This window comes from Hibiscus syriacus, unplaced genomic scaffold (genome assembly GCF_006381635.1).
Source record: "Hibiscus syriacus cultivar Baekdansim isolate YM2019G1 unplaced genomic scaffold, ASM638163v2 tig00111807_pilon, whole genome shotgun sequence".
NCBI lineage: Eukaryota > Viridiplantae > Streptophyta > Magnoliopsida > Malvales > Malvaceae > Hibiscus > Hibiscus syriacus.
Window position 1 is genome coordinate 378,419 of NW_024063185.1, and position 12,565 is coordinate 390,983.

General features: G+C 32.0%; 2 protein-coding genes across 2 annotated transcripts; one reads left to right on the forward strand and one right to left on the reverse strand.

Moving 5' to 3' along the window:
* Window positions 1–230: 230 nt before the first annotated feature.
* On the reverse strand, window positions 231–1,552 carry LOC120170998 (xylulose 5-phosphate/phosphate translocator, chloroplastic-like). Its single transcript, XM_039178821.1, has one exon. The coding sequence runs from the start codon at window positions 1,497–1,499 to the stop codon at window positions 246–248; it is 1,254 nt and encodes a 417-aa protein (XP_039034752.1). The 5' UTR covers window positions 1,500–1,552; the 3' UTR covers window positions 231–245.
* Window positions 1,553–10,038: 8,486 nt separating this feature from the next.
* LOC120171010 (aspartic proteinase CDR1-like) lies at window positions 10,039–11,374 on the forward strand. Its single transcript, XM_039178830.1, has one exon. It carries the CDS (start codon window positions 10,039–10,041, stop codon window positions 11,335–11,337), a length of 1,299 nt encoding a protein of 432 aa, XP_039034761.1. The 3' UTR covers window positions 11,338–11,374.
* The last annotated feature ends 1,191 nt before the right edge of the window (window positions 11,375–12,565 follow it).

Consider the following 12,565-nt stretch of genomic DNA (forward strand, 5'->3'; position numbering starts at 1 on the left):
CCATCCAAAATTACCAGTTCCTTAAAAGATTAGCGATCGTTATTATGACTTAATTATACTTTCAGGATACAATTGATTGGTAAGAACAGATTATGACAACCGATATATCTGCAACAAGCATACTGTAATAAAAAAAACCAAAAGTTGATATGTCTGCAACAGGCATACTGTAATGAAAAAAAAAACCCCAAAAGTTGATATATCTGCAACAAAAAAGTTTCAACTTTGAAGAGATTACCAAAGCCTTAGCTTTTGTCTTCACCAACGGCAGAGCTCTTCTGCTTAGTTGTTGCTTGAGAATACAAGAAAGTTCCCAGAATGGCAATCCCAGAACCAAGTGCATTCAAAGGCCGAACCGGATTCCTAAACACCAAGACCGTCGAAACTATAACCACAACTCTCTTCATCGTGTTCCCAACCGAGAATGTCAAGGGGCTAATCTCATCAAGTGCCTGATAAGAAGATTGATTGTACAAATGATAAAATATCCCAGAAATCAGAACCCATGTGTAAAAAGTTGAGGCTTTCCCCACTGATTGGATTGCATTCTGATATCCTTGAACCCATTGGGGCCCTTCAACAAGAACCGCCACCGGGAACAGATAAAACAGAGAGATTATGCTGATCCAACCATAAAGATTCAGTCCATTCACTTCTTTGAAGTTCTGCAAGCTTCTTTTGGAATAAATGTTTCTCAACACGAATCCCACATTGCTAACCAATGCGCCCCATAAGCCTTCAAAATTGAAGGAAACCTCGGTTATGGCGGCTAGAGAACATCCCATAACAATGGGTACAATTGAAAGCCACACTTTCAAAGGGTATGTCTCACCGAGGAACGACGAGAAAACAACGGAAAACACAGGCTCAGATGATTTGATAACATGAGTGAAGGAAACGGCAACTTTGGAGAACGAAACACAAGCCGAGATGTGGCCAATTGTGTGAAACAATGCCGGCCCGAGGAGTGCGTTAATGAAAGGCTTTGTGATTTTGGGACAAGGTTGTAACTTTAAAGACCAGAGAACCAACATCCAGATCGAACCGGCAAAGAGTTGAAAAGAAGCAAGCAGCCAAGGAAATGGGAAGACATTCAGTGCTTTCTTATTGTAAATGTTAAAGACAATGTTCTGAAAGTACCAAAAACCGAACACAAGCGCGAGCCGTAAAGTTTTGGCCTTTGACTTGACTGATGCTTCAACATACTCAGTTTCTCCTTCTGGATTCGGTTCAGATGATGCAGCTGCTTTGGGGACATTGGATCCTAGTTTCCCAGATGGGTTTACAAGGATGTTCCAGAAATGAGATGTTTTGGTGCTTAAAGCTTGGATCTTGCCCAAAGGGCAGCCATGGATTTTGTTCAAGTTGCAAACTTTGGGGGATTTGTTGAGAAAAAAAGGAGAGTGAGTAAAGTTTTGGATCCTTTTGATGGGATAAAATTGATGAGTGAATTTGGGGAAAGTGAGGGGAGAGGGGGGTATGAGGTTCAAAGTAAACATCTGTACTGCAGGAATCAAGAATCAAGAGATTGTCTGCAACAAGCGAGAGGAAGAAGGAAGGAAAAGGAAAAAAAAAGGATAGATCTTTGTAGTGTTTGCCTCATGGTTTGGATCTTAAAGGGCCCCTCTTTTAACTTTTTAAGCCACTACTGTTTTGGATTGCAAAATTTCCAAAGTTTCTATTAGGTTTTGGGTTTTATTGAGTTATTAAAAGAAGGAAATAAATCATTATTTTTCTATAAAAACGCACAGACAATACAATATTAAACATTCATGAAATTTTTATGGGTAAAATATACAAAGTGTCCCCGATTCTAGAATATTGCTTTTTTAAATTCCTTAATTATTAAAAGTTACAAAATGATTCTATGACTATAAGACATTGCTTTGTTAAGTCATTCAACTATTAAACGTTACAAAATTGTTGTTCGCCTATTCATATGTTTCAAACTCTTCCTTTTTCCTTAAAAAAATTGACGGTTGTTTGAACCAGACATTAAAACGTTGATTGAGATATGATAGTCGTTTAAGATTATAAAATTAGATTTTATCATATCACAGTCAACACGTTAACGTTAAGCTCGAATTGTCGTTAATTTTTTTAACGGAAAATGACAAATTTAGACCATATGAATAGTCGAGCAATCATTTTGTAACTTTTAATAGTTGGAGACTCAACAAAGCAACGTCCTATAAGCAATGCACCATTTTATAATATTTAATAGTCAATAGACTCAACAAAGCAAATTCTTATAGTTAAGGGACATTTGTATACTTCACCTTTTTTTTTAAATAATTATGAATATGAGTGAAAAATATAAATGATTATATAATATAAATAACCACTATATTAAAATATAAAATGTTTTAAAAGCTTAGTGTAAAAATAAGTGATCAAAGTATATTCACTTTAGGTGCTTAAAGTATTTGTTTCGTTAAAAACAGACGTCTAACATCTTTTCTATTTCACTTTTAGGTGTCTGATATTTCTGACGTTATATTTTTAAATGTATGAACTGTACTAATCGTTAAATTCGGTTATTAAGTGACAAATTTCAATTTTATATAATTTAAAAAATTTTATTTTTATTAAAAAAGCACTTTAAAAAATTATTTTTAAAAAAGCTCATTTTTCTTGAAATTATAAAAAAAATCCCAAACTTCCTTAAAAACCTAATTTTAATCCTTTTGTCACCGTCGACCACTGACAACTGGTCGAAATTACAACGACATGAGACCGATTGAACACTCAACGGTTGAAACCCTTGCTCCAACCTCTAATTGCAGCGACCAATCGACGACTACATCATGGAGAACCCCTTTTCATCATACCATGAAATCTTGTATTCACACAACCACTAAGTGTTTGATCGGTCACGAAAACAAGGGATTTCAGACGTTGGGTGGTTGACGAATCGAAAAATGTTGGGTATTTGGCTGATTCATGATGTTGGTGGCAGCCGACGGTGCTAAGGATTGAAATTAGGGATTTTCAAAATTTTGGGATTTTTTTATAATTTCAGAAAATATTGAGTTTTAAAAAAATAAAATTTAATTTGAAGTATTTTTTAAAAAAATAAAATTTTATATGTTTAACATGTGTCACTTAATGGTCAAATTTAACGACCATTACAATCCAGACACAAAAATATAACATCAAAAATGTTAGATACTTAAAAGTGTAATCGAAAAAACGTTAGACACTTATTTTTTACGAAAGATACTTTAAACACCTAAAGTTAATTTCTAAAGTTAATTTTATGTATTCTTTGACAATTGTTTTATATTAAACCTATTTTAAATACAATTCATGCCCAATTAAAGTGCGAGGAGAAAAAATCTGAATTTATGCTGTCTGCTACAGTGTTATTTGACTTGAACTTGTCCCAACTTCAAAATCTAACAGAGGCATATGCACTCAACCGATTATGGTATATTCCTTTTTTTCTTTTTAATAACCGATTATGGTATATTCACCCATCTAAAATTATACTCCTATATATTCATGGATCTCGTTACCCATAATCCATATAATTTAGTACACTCAATTCTTACATATTGAATAGAATATATTTTTATCATGGGTTTAATCTGAAATCTTATTCAATAATAAATTTTTTAGTTAATCATAAAAACATATAATATTAATATATATATATATATATATATATATATATATATATATATATACCATGCAAATACAACAATTTGAACCCAAAATCTCTAAGAAGAACATCATTTTCTTTTACCAATGAAGCCACTTAGAACTTGATAGAGAAATACAATAAGCATTGGTTATGGCTTGATCAGATGAATTGTATGTCAATTATAGTTTATTGTTGTTGTTTCTTTTAAATAGTTTGAGATGATTATAAATTAATATATATTCAAAATTTTATTAACCAATTGATATCGCACGCATCCTACAGACGCACCTGTTTGAATCTAAGATCTTTAAGAAGAACAACATTTCCTTTTACTATCCATACTAGTATGTCACTTTGGGGTTCAATTTATTGTTGTTAATATAGCACATTTGAATATTTGTATCTCCAGGTTTTAGCATTAGCAATGAAATGGTAATTTATCCCAGTTCCTAGGTTTTTCACTCAATATTTTTATGTCGTCTTCCTTTTTACTTTATTTTTTTAATCGATGGCAGCATCAATCTTAATATTGTTTGTGGACCGCTAGTGATTATTATTTTTCTTGTTATTTTTTATACTATGCTCCTTTTTTTCTTGAGTTTTTCAGTTTTAAATAAGAATCTCTATCATTGTGACACACTTTTCTCTTCTCTTGTAACACATTCCTGATATTTTTTAAGTATGTTTTTCACATACTTCTGCAATCGTGATAATGCTCGCACAAAGACCCTCACAATATTTATTTTCTATTGGTTTGTTGGTATCACGTATTGTCAGATCCCCTCTTTAGTATACGGTTGTTTGTCGATACAATCAGAATTGTGTATCAAAGCAGTCTGTCAAATTATTTGGTCCCACTCACCACTCTTTTATTAATTCATAAAATGTCTCATTCGATAGAGACAGATTTTTATGAAGGTTACTTGGTTCTTTTGATGTTAGACGTCATTTTCAATAGAAGTTTCATTTTTCTTGGTTTCGTTGGGTTTGATATTTTTGTTTTATGTATGAGTTTTTTTTATTATTGTCCTTAATTTTCTCTTTAGGTTCGTTTTAATTTTAGTTCCTTCTATTATGTTTATTAATGAAATCTAATTGTCATCGTTAAAAAAGTATTAGCAATCAAATGGTGTTTGTTATGAAGACAAAGTGGAAATGCTTAATCTATTTGGACATCTCGTCGAGGCAAGTATATAATTGAATTAATTTTCAGAGAAGAATTCTTTGCTCCAATCATCACTGCCTAAAAATTATCTAATTTAAAATCTATTGCGATAACATTTAAAATATAATTAATAAACTACTATTCATGCTAAATAATATTTTTACCTAATAATATTTATACTAAATCTGTATAATTTATATTATAAAAACCCGTTTATATCTATGATAATTAAACAGTATAACCAAAACACATAATATACATGCCACTAATAAGTCAAAAGAGACATCAGAGGATGCTCATACTAATTACTGGAGGTAGATCTGAATACTCAAAATGATACTTGCAATACTCCTCACTCCGTATGCTTATCCTTTTCTTTACCTATGCATGAAAAGAATCACACTCTAAGTATAACATAATGAGACATTATAAATAAAACAAGATGATATAAAGTATGAAAATAACTTAATAAATCAAAACAATATAATTTATCAAAATAAATAGTTTGAACTTTCAAATCGACTTAAATAAGTCATTTCCTCATCAGTAAACTTGTAAAACTAATACCTCACATTTTTATAAAATCATAACAACTAATGCTAAATCACACTAATCGATAATATTTCATTTCCATATGATCACATATTCAGTTCTCATAATAAGTACTTTCACATTTCATATTCATAGCCCAATTTATATCTAAAGAGAAAGCAAGGTATGTGAGTCAGTCGAGTGCGCGCAATATGCACTCATAAGTGCCTATATATCAGTAACAGTAACCCGCACTCGGAAGTGCCCATATAAATTACACCATAGGTGCCACACGTGATGTACACAAATGTACAATATCTGTAACAGTAAACAATGTTCACTCCATCTCATGGCATGTCAATTGTACCTACAACTCTCCATACAACATACAATGAGCTTTACGATAAAATCATATCATTTGTATATCTAATATATCCAATAAGTAATATATTTAGCTATCATTGATTGAAAATTAGTATGTTTGGTAGTTCATACCCTAAATTAAATTGTAAAACATTTCAACAAATATTATGGAAATATTCCATAATTTGATTCAAACCTTTCTTTAAAAATCTTCCACGGTTGAATCATTACAAGTATTCCTCAATCAGTTATAATTAAATAAATAAAAATGCACTCACCTTATTTGCTTCACTATCGAACCTTTAACATCAATAACTTTTATTCTCATACTTTATCCTTCGCTTTCGATTCGCTTTGATCACAAGATTTATCATATTCTACACAACATCTTGTACACAACACAAAATTAAAAGTATATGTTAGTATTATACTAACATAATCAAAATCTAGTAATAAAAATTCATAAAATATATTAGATACTTGTTTGATATAAATATCATTTCTTAATTCCATAGCACTTCAACATTTTCAAAATGACACTTCAATTCCTTATATATTCATTTTCATCACCAAGCCACTCAATTTCACAAACTTTACAATTCAATCACCATTTATGAATTCTTTTAGAATTCATACCAACTTTGCTAATCTATTCAAAATGATCCTTCACCATTTTACTCAATTCAAATCCAATACTAAAATTTTCCAGCATTGAAATAATATATTCAATCTAATACATTCACATTTGCAAGCTTGTCATTCAAACACCAAACTTTCCAATCTTTTTGAACTAGCCACCAAACTTTATCAAATTTCCAATTTGGCCCCAAATCAACATTCTAACTTAAAATTCAGCATTCAAATAATAATTTCCAACATAGTACATCAATAATTGAACATTTATATATCAACCCCTAAAATTATCAAAACTTACAAAATGGTCCTTCTACTTTCTTAAAGTTCTAAATTGATCCAAATCAATCTCCAAATCATGTAGAATCATTCTAATATCAAATATAGACCATAGGAAATTTTTGAATATTTCCTCTATTTATTTCATCTTGGCCAAACCTACATATAGCAACAGGGCAAGGTTTTCATTCAATTTCAAGCATGAATTCAAGCTCCTAGAATCAATTTCATACAATTCCAATCATCCCATCATCAATTCAATCCAAATTCAACCAATCTTAAATAACCCTAGGTATGGTCAAAACATATACCCAATTTTTAGATGATTTTGATCATCACATAAGCTTGGAAATTAATCTACAACACCAATAACATAAAAATCAACCTTTAATTCATCATAATTCAATATTTTCTTCATGAACCCTAATCATGAAATTCATCATCCAAGCATGTTTTCCATGAATCAATTATACCAAATGATAGAGATTTTCAAGTAGATTAATTCTCTATCTAATACCTGAATCCAAAAATCAATCATATGAGTTTTATAAATAAAATTGAAAAGCTTTCTTACCTAACAATGGTGGTTCACGGCTCGAGGAAGATGAAGAGAGTAAATTCTTGATTTTTCTATAATTATCTCATAATACACTTGGCTTATTTCTAATATAAATGAATTTAAAATTCATTTAATGTGAAAATATCATTTTACCCTTAATGAAATATGATAATTTCCAAATGCCATCATAATATCTTCCATTTTAATATTCTAAATTCAAAGGTGAACAAACAAAATTGGCTTTCCACCTTTGCCCTTGCAATTTTCTAAAATTACAATTTAGTCACCAAATTTCACAATTTTGGCTTAACATGGAAAATTAACCTTAATTCCATTGATCCATGTTAAATTTCACCGATCTAAATTATGAAAATAATATTTCTAACTTTTTTCTATCATCCTTCAAAATTTCTCGAATTTCATTCGATCTGATTATCTGAATTCTCATCGAAATTTATTGTTTTATAGCTTTTAATACAAATTCCGAATCAAAATTATGATTCTCACGAAAACATCAATTTCATAATAAACTATTCATGGGCCAAAATATAGAACTTTTAAAAAATACATTTTTGGTCCCTAAACTTTTACAAAGTTTATACTTTGGTCGCTAAACTTTCAAAACTTACATTTGGTCACTAGCCAAAATTTCAGGTATTACACATTATTTCTATTTCCAACAACTTGTATTTGACAGTCACTCACCCATCCAAGTAGCAAAGCTGCATAATATGATTATTGACTTTTCATGCCCTAGAATTTCTTTGTACAACTATTGTCATACTTTTCAATGTAGGTGCATGTCTGTTTGAATGGTCTTAATTTTGAAAGTTTTCCTTGTAGGCACACATGATGTAGATGTCACAACTTCATACATGTGGGCATGCACCAAATCCCTTACTGTAGGCTTACAAGTAGAGATGTTTATCGAGCGAGTTGATCACGAGTTAAATAGTTTGATTCAATTTGAAAACTATTTGACTTATACTTTATTCGACTCAATATTTGATAAGTTTGATAAAATTTTCTCGACTCTTGTTCGTTAAAAAACTCATTACTAGTTAAGATTGTAAAAAAAAAATTACCTTTCTTCCCCTAATATATGTATTATCTAATAATACTTCATAAAGCTTAATATAAACATAATTTAATAAATTAACAAAAAATAATAATTCCAAAATCTAAACTCTAAAGTAACAATCCACAAATAAACTAAACTAACATATTACAACCATTCTTAAAAAGAAAAAATTTTAAACAATACGTAATTGATCCTAAAAATAAAGCAATTAATATCTAAAAAAATAAACTAGCTACTCGCAATTTATCGAGTCGAGTTATACATTGTTCGACTCGTTAATCTCTCAAGTTGAGCTAAAATTCGAATGAAATCAGTTAAAATCAAATATTGAATAAATTTTGATCGAATCAAATTTAAATCTCCGCTCTTTAAATTTACAAGATGCTTTTAAAGGTATCTCATTTTCTACTTCATCGTTCTATGACTCATGGTGTAGGAAGATAGTACCTTTTCTTTTTCATGGGTTTGGAACCATAGAAGAGAAATTAGCGTAGAGATATAGACTATTATAATGGTAAATAAAACCCAGTTCAGTTAAAAAAATTAATTCATTTCGAATTGAATTTTATATATCTTACTTGACTAAAGATTGTTTTTTTTTAAAATTGAATGATAAAATATGACCGATCAACTCGATTAATTTAATTAACTCGCATATTCATCTTTATTTCCTCTTACCCTAATTTCTCTATCATTTTAAGTTCATTCTTCATTAAAGATTTATATTTTTGCAATCTTTCCTTTAATATTTTAGCTTGCTCAGAGGCCTGACTCTTAGGGGACTATCCTGAGAGACCGCTAAAGGCTCCCAAATTTTATATTGATAATTGGGGTTTTTAATTTCTATATTTATAATTAGGGTTTTTATTTTTTAATTCTATAAAAGTTCTAATTTTTTATCACTCTTCCATCTCCCTTATTAATTTATATAATTTTGAATCAAAGTTAACCATATTTTTATCTATTTTCTAAATCTTATTTTCAATTTATCAAGTATTCTTTAACTTAAAGTCTTCTCTAATCATAATCTAATGATAAAACAATAGACAATTCTTTAATTTTTTATTTATTATTTAAAATAAAGTTTCATATCATACACACATTCAATATTATCTTATATTAAGACACAAATTATGGGATTACTTTAAACCTACCTGCATAGTTAATAAGACACAAATTATAGGACGGAGGGAGTATTAATTTATGTGACGACACGTGTAATATCCCAGTATGGCTTTATAAATTTAGTTGTGGAGTTTCAGTTATATAATGTTTATGTTCATATGTGTTCAACATTTTAAGTATCCTAGGCATGCTCCGAGTTTCGTTTGAGATTCATTTTCTTTTGTTGCAGTTCATGGGATTCAAGTCATGCATAGATATAAACCATACAATGGATGTTGCCTTTGTTTTATTGGGTTGTTTTTTTGCTCTTTGTTCATGTCTTTTCTCGTCCCATCTTTTCTTCAAAATTGTCAAAAGCCGGCATTTCTTGTGATTTTCTCCTCCTCTGTAAGCGATTTTTCCTATGTCTTCGTTTGACCTACCAAATAATATAATCTTCCAGATATATATAGCTCTCATTAAAGAAAAAACACATATATATAGCTCTCAATTAAAATCAAACTTTCATATATAATCCAAATTTTAAGTGTATAATTATACTAAATTCAATGAATTTTAGCTTTGTTTTTGTCTCAGTTCGTCTATAAATTCACCATAATTCTAAACAACCGAACCATTACTCCTCTCTTCTTCTTCTCCTCCTTATTCACCAAACAATGGCAGCCATTGTTTCAATTTTCACCTTTGTTTTCGCCATTGTTAGTGTCTCTAATCTTTGCCTTATTCAAGCTCAGAACAGTGGTTTCAGCATTGAATTCATCCACCGTGATTCACCAAAGTCTCCCTTATACAATCATTTAGACACCACGTATAACCGTGTAACCAATGCCTTGCGCCGTTCCTTCGGTCGTGTTCATCGTCTGAAGCTGACTACTGCATCGAAACTGGAAGCTCAAGCCAATGTTATTGCAGATTCGGGTGAATACCTCCTGAATATATCGATCGGAACTCCGGCGTTTGATATTGTTGCCATTGCTGATACCGGGAGTGATCTCATTTGGACTCAATGCAAGCCTTGTTCTCAGTGTTTCGAGCAAAACGCCCCTCTTTTCGACCCCACTGCATCATCTACATATAAAACGATTTCTTGCAGCACAAGTCAATGTGCAAACCTTGAAGGATCGTCTTGTTCGAGTAACAATTCTTGCCAGTATTCAGTCTCTTATGGTGATGGATCTTTCTCAGATGGTGATCTTGCGGCTGATACACTCACACTTGGTTCAACCTCGGATCTTCGTGTTGTCATTCCCAATGTTGTTATTGGATGTGGACACCATAACGGTGGAACTTTCGATGAGAACGACATGGGAATCATTGGCCTTGGAGGCGGTGAAGTTTCGTTGATTTCCCAATTGGGAACTAGCATTGCCGGAAAATTCTCCTACTGCTTGTTGCCTCTTACCGATGCCGGAAATTCGAGCAAGATGAACTTCGGTTCGGATGCCATTGTCTCCGGAAACGGAACTGTTTCTACTCCATTGACAAAACTTGACCCTCCAACTTTCTACTTCCTTACCCTTGAAGCAATCAGTGTCGGAAACAACAGAATAAACTTCACGAGTAAGCCTTTCGGAACAGATGAAGGAAACATCATTATCGATTCCGGAACAACAATGACACTTTTACCGGACGATTTTTACTCCCAACTCGAATCATCGGTGTCTAGCATGATCAATGCGACAAAGGTTAAAGGTCCCGAGGGTCTGAACTTATGTTACGACGCTACAACTGATTTTGCAGTGCCAGATATTACAGTTCATTTCATAGGGGCAGATGTAAAATTGCAGGCATTGAACACCTTCGCCATGGTCTCGGAAACAACTGCTTGCTTTACTTTCGCTCCGATTCCGGATTTCGCAATCTACGGTAACTTGGCTCAGATGAATTTCTTGGTTGGATATGATACTGAAAAGAAGACCGTGTCGTTTAAGCCCACCGATTGCTCCAAGAATTAGCCTCACCATTGTTTTCTGCAACGTTTTAGTATGATTTGTTTTATTTTATGTTGAAAACGGAATAATTATTGCTTTCGTGTTATGTTATCTAAAAAGAATTATTGTCGTCTAATAACAACATACATGCCATGATCTTATTAACAGTTTTCTTTTTAATTATAAACTTGAAAGGAAATGGTAGTTCAAGGGAAAAATCAATGAGATAATGCTCTCAATTTTTTTTTCACAAAATAATGATCTCGTCAGATTAATTACTGAGATAGGGTGATCTCTACAGTCCCCATGTAGGTCGCCAGGTGCTCCGGGCGATGTAGGTGTTGTGTTGATGTTAAGGTCGCCATGCACACCGTTAGGTAGGTCGCCATGCACTCCCAGCGACATGTAGGTCGCCATGCATGCCCGTTCTAGGTAGATTTCAATTCGCATAGTTGATTCTTTCACATTTCTTTTGTTTTCTTTCGCAGGGTGATAACTGTGAATATGCACATTTGTCATGACAATGTGGTTCCAGATTTGCTGATTGGCTGGATGGAACAATTGTACAAGTACCAGGATTAATTGATTACCTAAAAGCAAACTTGGCCCCTCTGGTAGAATAAAATAATGAGCAGAACAAACATATTTCTGCTGGGAGTTGGTTTCCAAAGACCACCGCAGTGGGAGTGCATGGCGACCTCCCGTATGCAGAACGGCGTGCATGGCGACCTTGACATCAACACACCTACGTCGCCCGGAGCATCTGGCGATCTGCATGGGTAGAGTTCACCCTATCTCAACAATTAATCTGACGGGAACATTATTTCGTGAAAAAAAATTGAGAGCATTATCTCGTTGATTTTGCCGTAGTTCAAGTATCAAAGCGGAACAAAAGAAAATAAGAATCAAAGCGAATAAAATGAGTATAGTTTAAGATTAAATCATAAATTAATTCATCTGGAATATCACTTTTTATACATCTCCTAATCCTAAACCCTTGAGTAAGGTCTAAGATCCTAACCTTGTTGAGGGAAAAACAATGTTGGAAGAATTTGCCCATAATTTAGGGTTTGACATGAAGACGTTGTTAATGAAAATTGTTAGAAGATAAAATCAAACATAATGATTATACAATAAAATAGACACTAATATATTATTTCATAGGTAAAAGAGGAGAATTTTCATTAATATGAAAAAAATACAAGAGAATTTAGAGAAGTAATTTCTCACCTAATCTTAATCTATAGTATCT

Bases quoted from the DNA above. Each gene is read 5' to 3' on its own strand.
- LOC120171010 (XM_039178830.1), top strand. From the start codon at position 10,039: ATGGCAGCCATTGTTTCAATTTTCACCTTTGTTTTCGCCATTGTTAGT.
- LOC120170998 (XM_039178821.1), bottom strand. From the start codon at position 1,499: ATGTTTACTTTGAACCTCATACCCCCCTCTCCCCTCACTTTCCCCAAA.